This window comes from Peromyscus leucopus, chromosome 1, assembly GCF_004664715.2.
Source record: "Peromyscus leucopus breed LL Stock chromosome 1, UCI_PerLeu_2.1, whole genome shotgun sequence".
Classification (NCBI taxonomy): Eukaryota; Metazoa; Chordata; class Mammalia; order Rodentia; family Cricetidae; genus Peromyscus; species Peromyscus leucopus.
In genome coordinates this window covers 25,243,214-25,266,908 of record NC_051063.1, presented here as the reverse complement: position 1 = coordinate 25,266,908, position 23,695 = coordinate 25,243,214, and the positions used below count along the sequence as shown (strand labels likewise).

The 23,695-nt window shown below is 37.9% G+C and overlaps 1 protein-coding gene across 1 annotated transcript in view; it reads left to right on the top strand.

Moving 5' to 3' along the window:
- Positions 1-23,695, top strand: part of Prkg1 (protein kinase cGMP-dependent 1) — a 1,109,494-nt gene that overhangs the window by 371,671 nt on the left and 714,128 nt on the right. Inside the window, 1 exon segment of the mRNA XM_028895018.2 lies at positions 8,632-8,745. Within this exon segment, the coding sequence (XP_028750851.1) occupies positions 8,632-8,745 (114 nt within the window).

Genomic DNA, 23,695 nt, shown 5'->3' with positions numbered 1-23,695 from the left:
GTTAAGATCCAGGGATACCACATCCATCGGGATGGGAAAGCAATCTTGAACTGATACCAGATAGGTCTTGATACCCTCCCATTCTTTTACTCTTAACAAACTCACATCTTAGAGGAAAAGCGCTCCTTTTTAACTTGTTTCGTATTAAGGAAGATGTGAATGACAAGTACGGAGAGAAGCGAGATCTCTATGTCTCTGTTCTGTTCCTGGGAAGTGGATGGCTTCTCCCTCTACTTAGCCCTACCACTGCCTTGTCACTTTCTGCATCCTTCCCCAAGTGACAGCACCTCTGATCTAAAATGATCCTGCAAGTCAGGTCTGATAGAATCTTTAACTGGTTGAGAAAGAAGACCCAGAGATGAACTCCTGTCCCAGAAGAATGTGTATTTGTGCTGATGATGGTAACACAGCTCAACCACCAGAATGCTGAAAGGTCTGCTGAATCTAGGAACTATAGAAATCCTTATCAGAGAACAAATACCATAAAGCTACAGCCTTTGACTTTCAAAATCATAAGCACATACTCAAAACATTTGGGAAGGAAGGAGATGGGAGGTGTTGTCGAAATGGAAACTTTGACATAATACCTGTTTCCTTTTAATGGCCAAATAAGCTGTCCTCAGTTTGCCCACCAAGATTGCTATAACTGAGCACAGTATTCACAATCAGGTTGTTGACAGCCATTCTTTTCCTACCTGCCAGTAATAAATCGCTAAGCTAATTCTACTTATCATGAGAATCCTTATGGCTCAAAATCCTACATTAGGAAAAACCCCAGGATAAACAAAACCAGAGGATTTGGCGTCTGTTTTATAAATCCAGTTCTTCCTTTATTTATTGAAACTCCTAATTCTTATGAAACATAGACAAAAATATAGATGCTTCCTAAGAGTTCTCCGAACACTCTGAACCTCCCCAGGGTCATGCACATAGAAGGGTGCCAAAAGCAGAAGGCAAATTGATTGCAGCTCTAAGTGTCAGGCTTAGGATATGTGACTCAGCCCATTTCAGATCACAAATAGGCATATGGTACCTGAAGTGGAATCAAAAATGTATTCAACATACTGTGATACAGCTGTCAATTATTCATGGTTGTGGCAGGAGTAAGAAAAACACAAAATGAAGCCGTAAATAACACTGGACATCTTTCCACTCACCAGTTTCAACCTCTTCTTTTAAAAAAAAATATTTATTTAATTAATTTTTTAAAGTTTTTTTTTTTTTCATTTTATGTACGAATCCTAGTTCCCCTCCCTCCCCTTCTCCTGCCGCTGCCCCCCACCTTCCCCAATCCCATCACTATCCACTCCTCCACACAGGGGGAGGGGCTGGGTCCTGCCTCAACTTAGTATGCCAGACTTTGTTGACTCCTCAACCTCTTCTTTTGGGCAAATCACATTAGCAATTGAGAAAACTCCAAGTGACTTGTATGTTTCTTTGTATATCATCTGATGACCAGAGGACAGAGTGAAAATAACACCAATAGAGTATCACATTATAAAACAAAAACAAAATAGAGTAAGAGGAGCAATATAGAGTGCTAAGAGGAACTAAATTTTGGGTTTACTGGTTCCCAAATAAATTCTGATAGTCTGTAGGAACTTCTTGGATTGGTCAAAGGGAAGGGACACTTTGAATAGTCTATAACTTTACTAAGATAGTCTGAAAACTACTTTTCTGCTCCTCTGAAAAGTCTAGTTTGAAATCTAAAATATTTGAGAGTCTAATTGAAGTATTAAAATAGTTATGAATAAATGATGATTAATTTCATCTTTGTTTTAAAAGAAATAGAAATATATTCATTACAGTGGTTCTGATGGAAATTCACCAAGATGAATCACCGAATTTATTTAAAAAAATCATAATAATATAGAACTTCCAGAGCAGACCATTCTATGTTTAAAAATCACAATAATATAGAACTTCCAGGGCAGACCATTCTACATTTGGTAAAAGCGCCTTACTCTTACCTCCACACCAGAATCACCACTCAAAAGTTTCTCTACTGTCAGCTTAACTGACTCTCAGAGGAGGCCCTGGGTAGAATAGAAAAAGAAATAATCCATGCATGAGTAAGTGGAGGTCAGCAGTTCTCAAGCTGCGGGTTGAGATCCCTTTGGGAATCAAATGGTTCTTTCATGGGGGTCTCTTAAGACCATCTGCATATTGCATACTTACATTATGATTCAAAATAATTGCAAAATTACAGTTATGAAGTAGCAATAAATAATAATATTTGTGTCTGGGGGGGGGGTCACCACAACATGAAGAACTGTATTATAAAGGGTCGCAGCATCAGGAAGGTTGAGAAACACTCATTGGTCTAGGGAGTGATCTTATGACTCCTTATTACTTTAAAACAAGCTGATTACATGGGAGTAGGAACTCCTGGGCATATACACTTTTGTTGTTGTTGTTGTTGTTGTTGTTGTTGTTGTTGTTTAGCAAGTAGGGGTTCAGATCTGCAAAGGAAGAATGTGTTCAGGTAGGAAAATATCTCAAATTGATAACTGGTAGACACTGAAAGACACTTAGTGTTTATAAGTAAATATACAGTCCATTCTTGAAAATCATTTATAAATTCACAGTTGCTTCTGGTTTTGCTTAAGGTTGATATGAAACCTAATAAGTAAACTTAACCAATTCCTCACCAATAACTCATTTTTCCTGAGTTATTGGAAACTAAGATACCTCTCCTTCATGCCATATATGTCTTTGTCATATAAGTCCCTGATCTGTTCCTCTTCTCTGTTATTTATTCTCATTCTCACAACAGGTATGAAGGAAAATAAGTGACCAAATTATGATTCAGGGTAATAGGTGATAAGCATTTTCCATTTCTGGTTTAATTGTGTCTGTTCATTAAACTATAACACTAACAACCAGAAAACCAGTGCTTTAAACTGGGTGGGACATGGTGATCACGCCTGTAATTCCAGCACTGTGAAGACAGAAGAAGAAAGACCTAAAGTTCAAGATCATCCTCTGCTACACAGAAGTTCAAGGTTATCTAGAGCTTTATGAGACCTTGTCACAAATACGAACGGCAATACTAAAGAAACAAGTAAAAACAAATGGATTTTTCCTAAGTGTCATATATCATATGACATCAGATCTCTTATACTTCCTTGATAATTGTGGCCATACTGACTGCTGACTATTTAAATTAACCCGGAAAAGATATATCCAAAATATTATTTATCAAAGATAATACTGAATAGTTTAACTATTCTAATTAATAAGGAAAATGAATGTCTATTGCCAGCACCAGTTATTAATATATAAATGAATAATTATTACACGTATAATTTATACCTATTTTTTCACAGAAGTTCAGTTAGATATAAGAAAATTAGGAAAATAAGGCAGGGTGTGGTGGAGTACAACTTTAATCTTTGTACTCAGGAGGCAGAAGTAGGCAGATCTCTGTGAGTTCAAAGCAAGTCTGGTCTACACAATGAGACTGTCTAAAACAGGATTAGGAAAATAATTTGGAACTAGAAATGGATTTGTGCATAAATTTCAAACCCTAGAGCCTCACAGTGTTCAGGGGAGGAGCTTTCTGGAGGTTATAAAAAATGGAAGGTATAATCACTTGTAAGAGTAGTTGTTCATACATTTATATAGATATATGAATATGGTTTGTCTAGAAAGGAAGGATGTCTGCGGGACCAAGTGTGATGCTCATGGTAGTAGTTAGATACTTTCAACGTCCTATACGAGGAATCATCTAGATTCATAAGTTAGGTCTGATGCCCAAAGTCCAAGGATTTACTTGAAGAAACCTCCTGTTTGAAACAACAGTCCTAATGTTGATGGCTGTCTTTTATTGGGCAGGTATTGCTAGAGATAGTCTGTCAGTGTTTGGATGGGTTCTTCTTAGATGTCCCTTTACATTCAAACTTTTAAATGCCAGCCGGGCGGTGGTGGCGCACGCCTGTAATCCCAGCACTTGGGAGGTAGAGGCAGGCAGATCTCTGTGAGTTCGAGGCCAGACTGGGCTACAGAGTGAGTTCCAGGAAAGGCGCAAAGCTACACAGAGAAACCCTGTCTCAAAAAACCAAAAAAAAAAAAAAAACCACTTTTAAATGTCAACCTCAAAGACAGATAAGCATACTCACATAGTCACTCATTTTTTCTCTAAGCATTGGATGTTTTGTTTTACTTATATTTATAGTTTTAATTATATTTATAATTAACACTGTAAGCTGTAGATTGACAGTTTTACAATGCATCAGGAAATTATTACTTCGAAACCCTGAGAGCCCCAAACTTTAAGTCTATAGTCTCTAAAGCAACATAGCTATAAAATGTTGTCTGAACAATAGTGAGTGTAGAAAAATATTCTTCTATTCTCCCAGGTGAATCACTGGTTTTCTTGGATTTCTCTTTTCTTCTTTGGGTCTGATAATGATTTGAGCTCAAATGTTTTCTCCTCACCACCATTATACCTCATTGAAGGAATCTGAAAACAAACTCTTTGATTAAAACAGAACACCTGGGCTGGAGAGATGGCTCAGAGGTTAAGAGCACTGACTGTTCTTCCAGAGGTCCTGAGTTCAATTCCCAGCAACCACATAGTGGCTCACAACCATCTGTAATCAGATCTGGCGCCCTCTTCTGTATACATGATAAATAAATAAATCTTAAAAAAAAAATAAAGAATAAAAAAAAAACCTTTAAAAAAAAAAAAAAACAGAACACCTGTTTTACTACATAGGCTTCAGGTTCTGAACTAGCTGATTACAATATTGGAATATATTGTAAATAATTCTTATTTCCATTTAAATGATAAACAAACATAAGAAGGAATATTACATCAGCAATAAGAGCAGACATGTATTAGACATTTATTGCAGGGTTAAGTATTTTAATTGCCTTATCTCATTTAAATTTAAAAATTATATAAATGAGATAGATACTCTGGCTCTATTGATTTTACTAAGGAAGAAAGTAGACTACTGAAAAGTTAAGCAACTTTACCAAACAACACAGTGCTGGTAACTAACAGATAAGAAAACTCAGTTTCTAGTCTGACTTCAGACAGTGTGTTAATTTCTTGACTACCATGCCATAATCTGCTTTGTCTCACTCTTGAGTGTCACATGAAATTTCTAGGGGAGCAAATTTATCACTAAAAGAAAATGAGGATATAGCATATTTATGAATAGATAAATTCCCTAGGCTGGTTTTTGACATAGCTTGACAGAGGGTATCCCCTCTCTATGGTCTGTAAGTAAGCCTGAGAAAGCTGTAGCGTTTGATCTGTGTTGTGAGCACAGGCAGTTCCAAACCTTTGGAATCATTAGATTTTCTCACTCACAGTTTTCTTATACAGAGTAATGCACTTCCGGTATGATGAGTAGATTCTGTATTTTGTCCTAATAATTCTCGAATCCCCTTTCCACAGATACTGTTTAGATACGAAGGCTTAGAGGTAATATACTCTACAGACTAGATGGTGCTTCACAGATGTGTAGATGAAACATCTTTAATGCTTAAGACATATCTCAACAAGTGCATGAAAGCAAATCAGACTTTTTAAAGCCAATATATAGACTTATCTCGATTAATTTAAAAACAGGAATGAATTTACTCTCAACACTTAAAAAAGAAGCAGCTATTACAGGAAACAGGCACATAAAGGGTCAGCTCTGATGCCGGTACATGGGGCCTGAAGTTAGGACAACAGGGGGAACTATCAGTCACGGCTTAGTCATTTACAAAGCGAGAGGTTTTCTGTTCTACCGCACATAGATGGTGGATAAGAAATTGGAAAAATAGCAAAAGTGGAAGATTATCTAAAATAGAGTGTGCTGCTTTTTATTTCTCCCCTGGTTGTGTTGGGCATTGTAAATTTTAGGCTACACAGCTATGACTTTTTTTTTTTTTTTTTTTTTTTTTTTTTTTTTTTTTTTTTTTTTTTTTTTTTTTTCTTTTTTATTTTATTTTAAGTAAATTTATTTTACAACATCATTTAGTTCAACATAATAGCCACAGATTCCCCTGTTCTCCTACTCTCGCCCCCCTCCCCCTCCCCCCATCCCACCCCCATTCCCACCTCCTCCAGATCAAGGTCTCCCCTGAGGACCGGGATCGACCTGGTAGACTCAGTCCAGCCAGGACCAGTCCCCCCCTCCCAGACCGAGCCAAGTGTCCCTGCATATGTCCCAGGATTCAAACAGCCAACTCATGCAACAAGCCCAGGACCCGGCACCAACACACGGCTGCCTCCCAAACAGATCAAGCCAAATGACTGTCTCACCCGTTCAGGGGGCCTGATGCAGTTGGGGGCCCCTCAGCCTTTGGTTCATAGATCCTGTGCTTCCATTCGTTTGGCTATTTGTCCCTGTGCTTTATCCAACCCTGGCTTCAACAATTCTCGCTCATATAAACCCTCTTCTTTCTCACTAATTAGACTCCCAGTGCTCCACCAGGGGCCCAGCCATGGATGTCTGCATCCAGATTCCTCAGACCTTCCTTGGATGGGGTTTATGGCACAACTAACAGGGTGTCTGGCCATCCCATCGCTCAACATCCCTAATCATCAGGGAAATGCAAATCAAAACAACTCTGAGATACCACCTTACGCCTGTCAGAATGGCTAAGATCAAAAACACTGAAGACACTTTATGCTGGAGAGGTTGTGGAGCTAGAGGAACTCTCCTCCACTGCTGGTGGGAATGCAAGCTTGTACAACCACTTTGGAAATCAATATGGCGCTTTCTTAGAAAATTGGGAATCAATCTCCCCCAAGATCCAGCTATACCACTTTTGGGCATATACCCAAGAAATGCTCAATCATACCACAAGAGCACTTGCTCAGCTATGTTCATATCAGCATTGTTTGTAATAGCCAAAACCTGGAAACAACCTAGATGCCCTTCAACTGAAGAATGGATAAAGAAATTGTGGCACATATACACAATGGAATACTACTCAGCAGAGAAAAACAATGACATCATACGGTTTGCAGACAAATGGATGGATCTAGAAAAAATCATCCTGAGTGAGGTGACCCAGACTCAGAAAGACAAATATGGTATGTACCCACTCATAGGAAGATACTAGATGTGGAACAAGGATGACTGAACTGCTACTCACATCACCAGTGAGGCTACCTGGAAAACGGGACCCCAAAAAAGACATGGAGAAATGGATGAGATCTACATGAACAGCCTGGTCATGAGTGGGAACAATGAAGAGCGACGGTCGAGGGAAAGAGAGTGGGAGATCCTAGCTGGATCAAGAAAAGAGAGGGAGAACAACGAATAGGAGACCATGGTAAATGAAGATCACATGAGAAGGGGAGGAAGCAGAGAGCTAGGGAGGCCCACGGAGATCCACAAAGATACCGCCAGAAAAGACTCCTGGCAATGGACGAGAGACGGCAGGAACTGACTTTTTTAAAATTAGTATTTCCCCCATGAGTAGCTCTTGCCTTCCTTATTTGTGAGCAGCAATCTGTACCCAGAGTATACTGTTTCCTTAGCTTTTTCCTTCTTTAGCATTTTATTCTCCCAGCCCAGTGTGGAGCATAAACAATCCTCATGCTTTATGGTAGCTTTTTTTTTCCTCACTAATAGTCAACTTCACAGGCTGGGGAGCATAGAAATGGTTTGCCTTAGTTGATAAGATGTTTCCAAATAAAAAGATACCAAAAGTTTCAATTAAATAATGCCCAAGGGTCAGAGTAATTTCTCTTTTTATAATAACTGACTTGCTCAAAATGAGAATTTCCAAGTCTGAAGCACGCTGTAGAAAATGTGCCTTCTTACTCGAATTTCCTTTTGGATGTAAAAATAATGTTAAAATTGGAATTACCCTGGTTTGCTAAAATTACATATGGAATAGTTTCATATGCTCATGTTTTTGTCCCCATCTTTTCCTAGCCTTTACATTGAGTCTCATTTCCAATCTGTCAGTGAAGAACCTTAAGAGATGAGATTCTTAACACACATTTTTAATTGCATTTCTTATATCGTCCTTAGGGGGAAACTGTAGCATGAATCTTAAAGAGTCTTGTTAATAAAATCAAACCTGAGGCCAGTTATTGGGGTGAACAATGGATGGTCAGAAAGACAGAACAAGCCACAGCTAACCTCACCTGGCCAACTTCTCAGCTGATCTTGTTTCCTCAGACTGGAAGCCTTTGTGTCCTCATATCCAAATGGCTCTCAGCTGAACTGTGCTGCTCAAAACCTAAAAGCTTAACCAGCCAAATGCTTCTAGTTTCTGGTCCTTGTGCCTTACATATATTTCTGTTTTCTACCATCACTCCCTGGGATTAAAGACTGACTTTCTGGAATTAAAGCCGTGAGTCACCATGTTTGGCTCTATCCTTGAACAGATGGATTTCTGCCTCTGGAATGCTAAGATTAAAGGCGTGTGCTACCACTGCCTATCCTAAGTATCTAGTGGCTTTTCTGTTCTCTGACCCCAGATAAGTTTATTAGGGTACACAATATTTTGGGGAACACAATAAAACCACAGGAAACCTTGGTTTTAACTGGTTCACTGATACATTTTTAAAAAAAAACCTCTATGTTTTTCATGTAATAATGAAGATGCAACAAATAAAATAGCATGGGAGAGAATTAAGATAACACATGTCTTCCCTTCTTCTTTCAGATGGGAAAGTGGAAGTTACAAAAGAAGGTGTGAAGCTCTGCACCATGGGTCCAGGAAAAGTGTTTGGGGAGCTGGCTATTCTTTACAACTGTACCCGGACAGCGACCGTCAAGAGTAAGGCTAATTTCCCTTTTTTTTTCTTCACATCTTCAGTGTCTCTTTTCTCTCTGCCTGATTCAATGCTGATTGGTTGAATCTGTGTCATCTGTTAGTCTATATTCCATTTTTGCCCTGCAATAGAGTTGGCGTGTGTTTACTGATGACAAGCTAATGGTTGACAATACAGTTTATTTCTGGCATGGGATAATTATTGTTCTCATTCAAATTCTTATGGTAGAACTTTTTTAAATGGTATAACTTTTTAGTTAAAATTTTCAAGGAGAAAGGCCTTTCCTTTTTCCTACCATTAGAGCCTGGGGATGATATTCTAGGACATTTTCAAGCCTATTTTAGATTGCATGAGCCATATGAATCCCACATGTTGATTCTGTGATTCAGAAAAAGTGAGGCAAGAAGTGTCCTTTGTCTCAGGCAAACCTCCCTGAATAAAATACATCCTGGGTTCTATGACTGCATCTGAGTATATTTTCGTCTTCAGCTGCTCATCAAGTTGTCTATTATAGCAGTGTTCTTTTCTCTGATTGAGCTTATTTTAAATCGGGCAATAAAGCAGCTTGTTTTCCTGATTTTACACGTATGTGTAGATGTGATTTCTCTGGAAATGTTGGGTGTTCAGTAGGAGCAGCTGCAGCAGTTAGAGGGAAATTTGTATTTTTCAAGAAAGCATCTTCCTGTGTAAAGATATAAGGATGGTATAACAAATAGAGCTGTATTCAAAGCCAATAGTGGAAGTCCAGTGTGTCTTTAGGCAAGTATGCATGGTTCAAGTCAGCTACGTTATCCCATAGTTGATTTCAATGAGAAATTATGATGAGTAGGTTTTGTATAAAAATCAAACTCAGCAAATTGACAATTTATTAATACTAGTTAATATTATTTGGATGCCACTGATTAGTTTGTGTATTCCCCCCCCCAAGTACAATCTCTGATTGGCAATATGCCATGAAGGCACTGTTTGTAAGGTGCTCATGAATGTATGGCAACCTTAAGTCCCAGATTCAACTGACCTTGGGTTACAGTGAGTGACCTTCCTCCCAAAGTACCAAGGCAACAGCATTTGCATTGGGGCTCATTCAGAATGGGTCCTTCTTAGCACCTCATTCTTAATCTTAGAGAGGAGATCCTTCAACTGGTAAGTATTGCCATGCTTTTCTTTCAAGCTAACACTTAAGAGATGTGTTAATGTTAACTCCTTAATAAAGAGCCTATGATGGGAAAAGAGCAGCTAGAGTGCCATTACGAAAAACAGATTTTACTATTATGTGTTGTTTTTGTAAGGAACATATTTTTAAGGTAAACAAAGGGCCAGAAGAGCACATTTTTGTTAATATATGTTTTCTTAAAATTGTGAATAATTCTTGCTGTTTTAAAATTTTTGAACATTTCAGCCTTGTATAATATTGCTCATTGAATCTAACTGGAACTACAAATTTCCAAAGGTTAACATATGGTAATCACACTATACTTAATCATATAAAATATTGAATTAGAATATTGGAAGAAATATTTCAAAGGATTAGTTTGTTTAAATGGATTTTACAGCTAATTATTTTTATGAGATGATTACTTTGCTTCATAAAGATCAGTGGTCATATCCAGTGCTCATTTCCACTAACTGTTTTATACTCATGTATGACAAATTTAGATAGGCACTATGCATCTGAATTAGTAAGAACAAGCTGAATGCTGGATGCAAAGTATAATCCTAACTGTTTCCAAGTCAAGATATTCCATGCCAAGGGAAATGAGTGATGGTGTCATTTTTCTTGAACATAAACTGAACCTCACAAGGGTGTGCCTATATGCATGTGTGTGTATTTCACCTCATGGTGCCTACTTAAGGCATGGAAGTTGCATAGAGACATGAGGCTTGAGCTTATGGGATGATACAGTATCTCTGTATTTGTAGTTATAAAGGTTATAAGTATGGAATATTGCTTATGAAGAACTAGTTCTTTTAACTGTTGCATAAGAGCCATAGGGTACAAATAATGGTTGTTTATTGCTCAGAACTATGTGTCATATCTCATTTCCTATCCAAGGAGATTGTGCACATGACTGTGGGCCTTAAGTGCCATTTTTCTTTATGATGAAACTATATGCACAAACTGAACACTTTATAATTCTTAGTAGCATCCACTATGGATATTATTTGTAAACAGTGACTACAGATTATATCACCAAGACTATTACTCTTTACATGTGAGATTTTAAAATATCTTTAAACATATTTACCTTCATAGGTCTAATACTGTCTCAGGATTTAGTACTGTTTGATAGCCCACTTTTTTTTTTTTTGGTTTATTCGAGACAGGGTTTCTCTGTGTATGTAGCTTTGCGCCTTTCCTGGGACTCACTTGGTAGCCCAGGCTGGCCTCGAACTCACAGAGATCCACCTGGCTCTGCCTCCCGAGTGCTGGGATTAAAGGCGTGCGCCACCACCGCCAGGCTAAAATGTGTAGCCCAGGCTGGCCTCGAACTCGTGATCCTCCTGCCTCCGCCTCCTTCAGCAAATCCTACCGGCGTGCGCCACCACCACCGGCAATTGCCCGCTTCTTAACCATCATCTTGCCAGTGAAGACTATTGAGTGTAGTTACATTTGAGTTCAAGATTAAAATACCGTTCTGTTCCTTTCAAAATCAGTGCATCCACTTGTGTATAACAGTATGCATCTGAGGAGAAAATCCTTCCTATATAATTAGCATATCCATTCATGCCTTTTCCTTTCTTAGTTTTCAGGCCTTGGTCTGTCTTCTATAATTAAAAATGTTGGTGGTTTCTCTTTCTTCCTCCTTAGGCTGACTGAAAATTGTCTATGCTTTAATGCATTTATAATCTCAGAGTAGTGACTCAATTCTAGGAGGCTTGCAAAAGACCTTCAATGAACATGAGTTAATCTTTCAGGAGGGCACTTTTTAAAATTTTATCAGAACATGAGTAAATTCCGTCAACCTCCCCTCTTAGTGAAGGTGATCATAGACCTTTCCATGTCTGAAATATTTTTAAACTTCTTAGTAAAGCTCTAGATTGACATGGAATGATATAAAAGATCTTTCTTTGTGATGATCTAACTGAAAGAAACATTGTGGTAACTTGAAGCAATCTCTTTTTTATTATTGATTCTTTGTGAATTTCACATCATGCATTCTGATCCCACTTATCTCTGTGTCCCCTCGCATACCCACTCTGCTTTTGCAACACAAAACCAAATTTAAAAGAAAAAGCAAACCAAACAAACAGAGAAAGAGACAGAGACAAAATGACAGAGAGACAGATAGAAAAAGAATAATCTTGATGGATGCTATAGTGTGGCTAGTTGAGACACACAGTTTACCTTTTAGTCCATTTATCTTTGTTTGCAAGAGTCATTGGTCTCATTCAAGGTCTCTGGCTTCTGCTGTACCACTACCACTGATAATGAGCTCTCACTGGGTTCCTCTTGGATATCCTGTTGTTGTCCTGTGTCATGGAGATCCTGCTGTTTTGAAAATGTAGATTCCTCCCCTTTACCTGCTCCAACAGCTCATAGATTCAGTGGATGTTGAAGTGGCCAACTCAGAGCCCTGGTTCTGGGCCTAGGTGATAGCTGGGATAATCAGGCCACTAGCTTTCGCTCATTGTCACTGCCCAGGCTAGCTCATTCAATGCAGCCTGCAGCAAGAAGCAGGGCCAGTTCTCTTGCTCTCGGGTCCTCAGATCCAGGTCATCCACATTTACACCACCAGGACCAGCTCTACTGTTTTGCCCATGCAAAGTGCAGGGTTCTCTCCCCCAATTGCTGTAGGAGGCCTACAAGGTGGGGAGTTCAGCTCTCCTGCTCTCCTGCCCTCAGGGCTGGCTCACCTGCACACCTGACAACAGGGTCAGCTCTAGTATACTGCCCAGATGTGGTGCAGGGCCTGCTCTCCTGTGTGCTGCAGCTGGTAAGGGGCAGGGCTAGTTTTCTCACTCTCAGAATGCCAGGGCCAGATCTCTCACCTCTTTTTGTGTTTTGTTTTAATCTTGGAAAAAATAATCAACTGCCATTCTTCTAAAAGTACATAAATGTATAGCACTAGTTGTTATGATGACCCTGGGAGGTCTGATATTACTAGGAAGAAATAGTTTTAGTACTCAAAACCATACTGATATAGGAAAAACATCCTGGCATGGTACAGAAGGTCTTTATTCATGGTCTACTCCTGTCTTACAAGGCAGCTCCATTGATTTACCCTCAAGGGATGAAGACATAAAAATGCATAAAATTATCATTATGTTGGAAACAAAAATCTAACAACTTTAAGAGTCTTGAGGTATCTTTGTTAGCTATGATATGAAATTGGCCACTTGGAGGATATACCTATCCAGTTATAAGCACTACAGATGCCAATGGATGAGAAAAGAATCAGCTGTTAAGTTGGTTTCTGCAACATATCGAATAATTAGTGTCTCTCCTATTGTCTGTGCTTTTCAGATTTGTTGCAGTGTTTGGTCTTGTCTAGAGAAAGGTGTTTTACTGTGCAGTTTTCACAGCCCACCACAGGCAGGGGCCTCACCTTGGCTCAATACCCCTTGCCTTGTCATTTCCCACAACTGCGTATCATCATATCCTCCTAAAGTGTTTCTCCTGGTTTCACTTTTACTGACATCACCCTGGAGTGTTAGCAATTTACATGTATGTTGCCGGGTCTCTTCTCTGGTTTGTATGCTCAAGGTTCGTCAACATACCAAAATGGAAAAGGTACAGTTGCTGGGCTTCTGAAAACAGAGAGGAAAACATGTTTGATTCACACGAAGAACAGAGTCCTGTGATGGGTACCTGTGGGTGCCTTTTTGTGACATCTATGCTGTTCTTCTATTTTTCTTTCATATCTTATGACCAGTTCACAGTTTCATAAGGATGTTCATGTGGCTGAAGGGATATGGCTCTTTGCTCCACCTCTCCTTCACAGGAACTGGGGTATTTTTTGCTTTAAAATACCAATTTAAAGCAATGTTCCTCTTACACTGAGTTGGCTAATACATTATTCAAATAGTCTTGCTCAAATTCTACTCAATAAAAATCAAAGCCGAAAGGAATTCTTTGTCAGAGTCTCAATACCAGGTTAGGAGATTCACCACAGAAAGTTATCTAAGGCATGTGCTGGGTACCCTGTGTGGGCCGGGTAGATTTTATGAGGCTATTTGGACAAAGTATCTGAGTGATTATTTCTCTCTAGATTATTTATAACAAATATTTAAAAATTCCTTTGTAGTAAAACAGTTCCATGCTAACACAACACAGCCTAAGCAGACTTTTAAAAAAACAGACAAATTAATGACTTTGATAACATCTAATAGAAATATTTTTCAGCCTTGGTTAGAATGCTTTCAAGTTTTACCCTTAAGCTTTTTTAAGACATCAGTAAAAGAGAAGTTGACTAATTAAGGTATTTTAGTGTCATGACATTTTATAAATAAACTTAAAAGGCTTGGATTTTTCTGTTGTTTTATTTTTAATGTTTAAAGTAACTTTGAATCTTTGTAAGGAAATGGCTTGTGCACTCCCTCGATTCTCTGTTTCAAACATTACATTATTCAGCCTAAGTCAGAAAAATCTGCCAAGTGTCAGAAAACAAATAAACAAAAGAAGATGAATTAAGAGAAAAAAAAAGAACAGACTGAATTTTTTTCTCTGATAACTCTATGTGCTTTGTATAAAATGCCTGTGCCTAATATATATGCTATGGGCCATCCATACATAAAATACCTTTTATTGGCAGCTTTTTTCCATTGCTACTGAGAAGGATTCATAGATGCGGTCCTTTTGTAGTTACAGACCTTGAAAATATCTCAATATTATTGAAACAAGAAGTAAACAATCAGGTTCTCCTAGAGAATACCATTATACGCCATTGTAAAACATCCTATTTATGATAAGGATACATAGATGCAAATGAAGAAACATTGTCAGCAACCGAAATCACTGTATACACTTATTACCTGGGGTTTTAATGAGTGCCAGCAGCCGTGTACTTTCATGGTCCCCATCCACAACATGACTAGGAAAGGTGACTGTGTTAATGAGCCTCTGGCCTCTGAGAGTGAACCTCTTATAATGCATGTTTTACTTTCTCTCAGTCTAATGAATGCTTTCTGCCAAGAATCCTGAAAAGCTGGGGAGAACACACAAATAGATTCATGGGGACTAAAAAGCTGACCCTGTCAGAAAGGGATTATCCTGTGTGTTCCCAGAAATTTTATCATACAGAATAATGAAGCAAACTGTGCACCCTGAAGTAGATAAACCTGCCTAGTGAGCTCAGAGATAATGTTCTTACTAAGTTATCATTACCTTATGAATTAAACAATACTATAATATTAACATACAGTATTCATGAGAAATAAGTTTCTTTGATAAGCAGCAATTCACTAGGTACCAACAATGCCATATAATAGAGTAACTCCTCAAAACAGATGCCCCAAAGCTAGACTTGACTCTCATTCTGTGATCGATATAGAGTCCAGGTGAATTTTAAGGGTGGTAATTTTTCTCCTTAAGTTTTAAAATAACTGTTACAATCAGAGTCTATCATTTATATTTAACTACTTCCAATAAGGCCATCATCTTCTTTCCATGTTGATGAGGTATGGCTGACAATCATATTTAACAGTACATGTAGAGAGAAAATAACTAATTCCTTCTTACAGTTAGATAAATTACTGCCCCCTCCTTCCTTTAACTGCTCAATCTCTAACATGTTGAACATTCCTTCTCTTTAGGAAGAAGTCAGGCTTTGCCTGACAGGCTATTACTTTCAAAGGATTACAGATAATTTAATAGCAAGTGTAAACAACAGACAAGAAAGGCTGTGTTTTTACTTTTTTCCCCCTAGAAATTTCTTTAATCCTGAAAGGTAATAGCTTTTCCATGTAGACCATGACATAAGAAGCCCCACAAAATGTGAAGCTTGGCTCAGTTTTTGGTATAGTAATTCCTCAGTTTACTTATTTACTAGGAGACAATTTGTGTATTAACTCCGTGGAAGGGGTGCAAACAAACAAACAAACAAAAACCAACAACAAAAATCAGTAGTTCAAAGGTCTGGGCTATATTCTCTGTGATTATTTTTAATGAAAAGTCTCTCCCTCTGGGTTGGGCTTTCCTAATAAGTACTTGTTGTGGTAGTGATGAATGATGAACAGATAACATTTGAGGCCTCAGTGTTGCAGGAGGCTTAGAGTCTTGGAAAGGGCGGCATTGCTACCCTGCTGTGATGGGGAAGCAACTGATATATACCCCAGTTTAACAACTGTCCCATACCACATAGCTGGAGAGTGGCTGTAAGACAAGGACTAGTTTGCTGTACTGCTGCTGTCAGTTTTGGCATTTTGTCTCCACTAGTTTGAGTTTTAAGTATAAGTGTGTCTGTTGGATCACTTCTGTTGCTCTCGGGACTCTACTTTCACACACACACATACATTACACAAAATACAATTTTTAAGATTTTAAACATCTTGTCACACGACCCCTGTTGAAAGCATCAGTTACCAAAGGATGAATGAAGTATCTCAAGGCGAGGATCAAAGTGGAATGCCTCGAAGCAGTGTGATGAGCACCTAGAACCAGTTGCATAGCTGACTTTGAAATGCACCGAATCGTTCCGAATGTTTAATGAAATAAACCTTCATGGCTCAGGGTTTGAGACATTGCTAAGTGGCTACATGGTTCATTTATGAAATCTATTAGTTGGATTTTTTTAAAGTTGGAATTTCGAAAATTTGAGCAGCACTTCAAAAACAAGAATAGCGGCTTATAATAAGTTCTGGTTTTACCCAATCACTGGGCAAGCTTTAGTGAAACATTGCACTATTAGGATAAGAATTTGCACTGTATCAAGCTGATGAAAGAAAATGCTGGCCGTACTTCCAGGAGGGGAGGCTAAAATCTTTTTAGACTATGGATTAGCCTTTAGAAAAATGTCTGCTGTAAATCAAACAGTGAAGGGGAAGATGAACAGGGATCTCACTTATGCAACTTAAGTAAAACATAGCTCTCTGAACAGATTAAGATAGGCCTCTTCTGTATCCTAGAATCTAATCAATATTTATATGTATAATTCAGCTATCATTTGGCTTAAAAGGGCTTATTGGGAAATGTTATCATTTATACTATTTTCTACAGAGAAAATATTTTACTGTTTAAAATAACCCTGCACTTTTAAATTATAACCTGTTTTTATGTTCAAAAAATATAATTTTTAGTTACTCTAAAAAAATAAACAAGAATAATAAAGGAAATTATTCCTTGTTGTGTAAGAAAGTATAAGGAAATTCTGAGTTGTGACCAAGTGTCTGCGCTATTTTCCTTAAATTTCCTCTGGTGACTGGAAGAATGTAACCTCAGCACTTTACCAGTGTATCTGAGGAACACATTCTTTATTAACTGGGTGTGTTTCTATGTACAGTTATACCTTGGTATCCAAGGGAATCATTTGCCTTATATGAAAGGTGCAACATTTGCATACAACTTATTACAGATTCTTCAGTGTGTTTTTAAGTATTTTTAGATTACATGTACCTAATGAAATGTAAATTCTATGTAAATAATTGTTAAATGGTATTGCTTATGGAATAATAAGAAAAGAAAGCTGTGTGTGTGTTCAAAACAAATGCTATTTCTTCAAGTCTTTTCTATCTGTAGTTGGTTAGACCTGCAGATACAGAGAACTGACTGTGATCATAATAGTGTCTGTAATTTACAGCCTCTCATCCCATGCATTATGTAGCACAGTCCCCAAAATAGCCTGATGCTGATAGGAGAGATTGTCTCTGATTATCCAGGGGAGGAGAAATACAAACCACATCATGGCCTCCATGAATGCATCTCTCTGGTAGACTCTGATGTAAATTTTGATAATACTTGATATAATATTTTTACATATTTACCAATATATAATATTCATATATAATATAGTAGCACTTATTATAAACACCATGCTTAGTAAGCTTAATAGACCTACCATCTATACCTAAAGTATTAACTCTTACTTTGATGTCTGTCAAAGTGTGGTCCATGAAGTAACAGGATCAGCATCCCCTGGGCACCTCTGGCAACCCTAATCCATTGAATTGGAACTTTGAGGGAGGGCCAGAACAGTCTTTGTATAAGAACCCTTTCAGGTCATGCTCCTTAAGGCCAGCAACAAGTATTCCCAGAGGTACCTAAAGCATTAACCTATACATATGCATAGCCTCATATACATCAAATTATCCATTTTGGAATTATATTTAAAATAGAACATTAAGGACTATAAGAAGTATGTGATTTTGGCAGTCTGAGGCAATGTTTTCTTGTTTGCTGCTGAACAGGAACAATCAAGAGAAGTTGCACTTTTCTCCTTAGAACTGAGCTGTCTTTGTAGAGTAACCCAGCAGTGTGAGGATGTTACTTTGAATACTATTAAGAAGTTAAATTAAAAGAACAGGTTGAGGGGGAAGGAAGAAATTAAAAAATCATGTGTGGTGGGGCCATGTTCTCAACAAGGATCACTGTTTGATTTATTGGATTTGATGGCTAGACTGTTAGAAGGAAAACAACAAAGAGAAAGTTTAATTTGATTTCATCCTTATTCTTTTTCACAGTCATTGCAGTCTGATTAAACACAAACAAATGTAGATGGACATATCTACAAACAATAGTTGATAACTGGTTGATATGTGGGTTTCTGGGCTAGGTTCCATAAACCGTGAAGCCTCTTCTTCTAAATATTTGTTGGGTCTTACCAACATAGTTCCTAGTGAGGTCTAGGTGGCCATAGATGCACTGCTTGTGTCTTTGGTTCTGACCATTACAGGGTAGAAAGACATTCATGGTTCACAGTCATTGAAGAAGCAGAATATCCCTTGGGATTGAGACTCCCTATACAAGCAAGAAAGAGAGCCCGCTGGTTTATGTAGCCATCAGTAGCCATTAAGAATTGGATTTCATTATTATTCAGAATGATATGTGACTCTATTCAGTCTAAACTCATGTGACCTGGCCCTTGAGACTGTACAGCTTGAACTCAAGTGAACTTTGCACACATGACCTTGTTTCAACCTCAGAATGCCCTCATGATATAAATTGTCTGGTGCCCTGAATAAAATTGGCTATTGCATGAGAATAAATAAATTAAAATAAAATAAAACCTACACAGGTGATTGATTTTGAATGTGATTATTTTTATTAATTATTTGAGAATTTCATGCATGTATACATTTATCCCCCTCCATCCTCCAGATCCGCTCCCACTTCCTCTTGGGTTTTTATATGAATGTGACAACAGAGCCTGGAAAGTGAGTGGTGAATTATCAGAAGGCAGCGAGAAAGGAGAAAAATAAATAATAACGGTCTGGGTTTGCTGAACACGTCCTCTGAGACTGACCCTTCTTTATTGGTTGTTTTCTTAGAAAAGACCATTGGCCCCGCTAGTAAACACACACTTTCTGTACCACTTCTAATAGAACAATAGTTTAAAGGCTCATTGTCTCCAGCCCTTCAGCGGGATCAGGTAGCACTGCTGATGTCTTCCCCACTGCTTTCTGTTTATTTTATTTCCAGAGTAAAGTGCTGTGGAGTGCTTCTGTGTAAGAAACTAACAAGAAGAGTCTCTGGGGCAGGCAAGATGGCTCAGTAGGTTAAGACACATGCTACTAAGTTTCATGGCCTGAGTTCAGTTCCCTGGACTAACATAGTAGAAAAGAACCAATTCCTAAAAGTTTTCCTCTGGCCTTCACATATGAACACACACACACACACACACAGAGAGAGAGAGAGAGAGAGAGAGAGAGAGAGAGAGAGAGAGAGAGAGAGAGAGAGAGAGTCAGATAGAGAGACAGAGACAGAGACAGACAGAGACAGAGACACAGAGAGAGAGCTTCGGGATCTCCCCCACCCCAAATGGTCCTATTAAGCTCTCAGCCTTCTCTCACTCTTGCTTCAGGATTAAGTACTTCTCTGGAACTTTGTTTTGGTAGGTAAGATTATTAAAACCACTGTTCTACTTGAATCCAAAGTGACTGAGTATGTGAGTAATAGCAATTTCTTATGGCCTTCCTGCTGTCTAGGCTCTTACTTTTGAAATAGTAAGCACCTGCTTTATGGCTGTGTTGAGTGTTAAATGAAAGACTGGTGGACTGGGTGCCAAGGCTCAGGTATGATGCACCCCAGAGATGCTGCTTGTGGCCATTGCTATCATTACCACTGGGGCTGTACATGCAGGAAGGAGATCTGAAGCCATCATTTGCAGAATCTGAAAGGTACTATTGAAGAACGTAGGGTACAGTTGAAAACCCTGAGGTAGACAAGTACATGAAAGGGCAGGAAGGAGATCTGAAGCCATCATTTGCAGAATCTGAAAGGTACTATTGAAGAACGTAGGGTACAGTTGAAAACCCTGAGGTAGACAAGTACATGAAAGGACAAGAGCTGAGTTGCAGGGTGGGTTCTCTGAAAAGATCCCAGACCCAGAGCTAACCCTCCTTTTGTAACAATTTTTGCCTGGAAAGATTGTTCTGAAGTATACAATGAATGAACTAGCAAAGGAAACACTAAGATCAGAGCTGCATTATACGTAAAGACATAGGATGGGAAGTAGCCAGTAGATTACATAGTCTGGAAAGTCTATTCCAGACCCTCTGCTTGAAGATAGGACACCGGTCTGTGAAGAGGTGAAGGCCATTCATCTCCATTTGGCCATGCTCCTGTCGTCCCTTTTTGTCCCCTGTGTGGACAATCTGTTTTACATCCAAAACAGCTTTGACTACAGACATTTTCATGTATTGACTTTTCTTTGATACTTTCTGGTATTCACTGAACATGACTTTAAAATGCATCACATAATTTTCTGGTCACAAAAGTAATGTTTCTTAAAAGTATGTACATATTAAACTTTAAAAATCACTTATTCTCTATTACTGAGAAAAATACTAATGTTTTGACTTTATGTATTTTCTCTGGAACATATCAGAAGGCAAGGTCACCCTTTTCTGCTGCTTAATGGCCTTTCTAATCTGATCTTTGGTCTCTTTTGCTTATGGTGGTATGTGGTTGTTTTTTGTTATTGTTGTTTTCTACTCTTCTTAAGGAATTACTTTCAATCTAGGTGGCTAGATTTTGTTTTGAATTTCTCCTTAAGCTTTCTATTTATATGGTAATATTAATTCCTTGTCTTCTAACTTACTTTTCTGTTCATTTTCATTATGAATGAACGACTCCTGCATTGCTCTGAGTGTACATACTCTCCTCAGTCCATACAACTTGATAGCTTGAAGTGGAAGATTAATACTTGGTATTCAGGTTTCATGAGGAGTGTGAATTAGATGCTGTTATGAACGCCCTTTCTGAACAGAGCTGAAGAGAGTAGAATAGCAAGTAGTGGTGAGAGAAGCAATGCTAGCTGAAGATGTGTTTGCCAAAATCTTTCTCATGGCTAACAGGACAGATCTTCAGAGCCATTTCCACATTCTCCACATTTTGTTGTGTTAGCATTTGACCGCTCTGTTTTAGGACTTAGATGTTTGACTCAGTTGCATCACCAATAGCTTCGATTTATGGAATAATTATATTGAATGATTTTTAATTGCCTTTTTAAAAAAAAAAAAGCTAAATGTTGGCAAGTTTGAGTCATTTACAACTGTGTCCCTATGTCCTTAAAATCTCAGCATACTAGCTAAGCAGACATTAGCTTTATCTTCAGAGCTTTCACAGCATCTTCAAAGGGCAAATGTGCTCTATTTCCCCTATAAAAGACCCTTGATTGTTTTAATATTTGTGTTAATCCATGTGCTATGCTACACACGAAGATGAATAATACAGTGTAAGAACCCAGTTTTCCGGTGAAAATTATCTTGTCCAGTGTTGTTCTTGCTAAATTAAGAATTCTATTGCCATTCCAAGACTCCCTGTGCTCTGTTTACCACAAAGAATTGTGGTTCCCCTTGAACACTTTAAATGAATCTGCATGCTTGACATAGCTTGGATTTGCAATCACACATTGATTCTTAGTATGTTCTACAAAGTCTTTCAGAGATCGTCAAGCACTTTGTATGGAAATAAGTTGATATTGTATCTGAGATCAATTTTGTAGGAATTAAAAGAAAAGTAAGATAAGTTACTATGAGACCAGTGGACTAGTGTCTTTGGAATCTAAGAATGGCTACGAATGTAACCCATCAACTACATTTTATTTTTTCAAAATGTGTCATTTAGAGCAGTGATACTACTGAAAGAAAGGTATTGATAGGAATTATTGATAACATAGGAGATTTTGTAACATTTTTAGGTTTAAATCTTCTCCATTAACTGTGGCTGTGGCCATGGAGTTTATAGTCTGGGCAACAGTCTAGAAGAATAAGTTAGATAAGTATCAGAAGGCATGTTATGAACATGAACAAAATATTAGTCTTATTGAGGGAAATGATTTTTAAATCTTAATAATTTGATTTGATAATCTTAAAGGCTTCAACTGAATGTCTCAATATTTGGAAAAACATACCAAAGCATATGAATGACTTGAAAAGAAGGGTAAAGCCACAGAACGCCATCATAAGTGGATGTCTATGCATACAAACTCAGTCAAGATAAGAAAGAGACATATAATGTCTGATATATAGGGCACATGAGTGAAGCTCAAACTCAGTAGGAATATTCTACCTATGAAGAAAGTCAATTTCAGTAAAAGGGATGTAACAGAGAAAAATAAAAACAAGGAAACGTGTAATGTTTATAGATCTTTAAGTCTATTTTATTATTCAGAGTATCAACAGAATACATTATTTTAGGTATGGGTTGATCTGAAAATTTCTTGTTAACTATAGATTTATTTGAAATATTAAATCTCAGGTAACTAATTGCTGTCATTCTATCCATAAGTATTTTTACTCCTTATGAGGAATCACAGAAGCTTCAGAACTCACTTAGGGTATTGATAGGCACTGTTGGTAATATGGGAAAATCTGTAACACACTGAAGGCATGGCTTCTTAACATTTAGGTCAATGACAGACCACAGATAGAATACTGTACTAATTACTTTTCTGTTTCTGTGATAAAATACTATGAGCCAAAGTAAGTTAAGGAAGTAATGGGCTTATTTTGGTTTGTGCTTCCAGAGAAATAGAGTCCATGTCAAATAGAGGCATGTCATGGAGGCAGGGGCAAGAAGCTGGTTGATGGTTTTCATTCACATACAGGAAGCAGACAGAGAAACCAAGAAGTAGGACAAAGCAATAAACTCAAAACCCAGTGACTACTTCTTCCAGAAAGCTTCCACCTCCTAAAGGTTTCAGTTCCTTCCCAAGCAGTGCCACCAACTGGGGACCAAGTGCTCAAATACATGAGCTTATGGGGGCAATTTCTCATTCAAGTCACAAATAACGCCCTATACCACAACCTAAGTCTGTGATAGTCTGTACCACTTAGATGCATGTGAGAACATCTGGCAGTGTTTTAGAACAGTGAAATCACCTGACCCAGTTTTCAAATGTGTCCCATCTTCAAATAATTCATGGCATAATATTTTAAAAGCTCAATTATTCATTTTTTTTTTATTTTTTACATTTTAATTAAAATATAATTACATCACTATCTGCCCTCCCTTCACTCCCTCCAGCCCCTCCTAACTCCCCTTCCTCCAACTACTTCTATGCCCCCTACCCCAAATTGATAGCCTCTTCCTCCCCAATTACTATTGTTTCAAATATATATGCACATATATGCACAAATATATAAACACAAGCTGCTTAAAGCTCACATATTCTTCATATTTTCACTTTAAAAATTTGATGTGCTTCACTAGATTATTTCACCTTGAAATAGTTTTAAAGTACATTAGCAAACTGTGAATAGCTCAGTTGAATCACAGAAGGTGTAAAGAACCGCAACATTTAAAGAAACTTTTTCTTTTGAAAATAGCTGATAAATTATAAAAAAAAAATCTGAGTC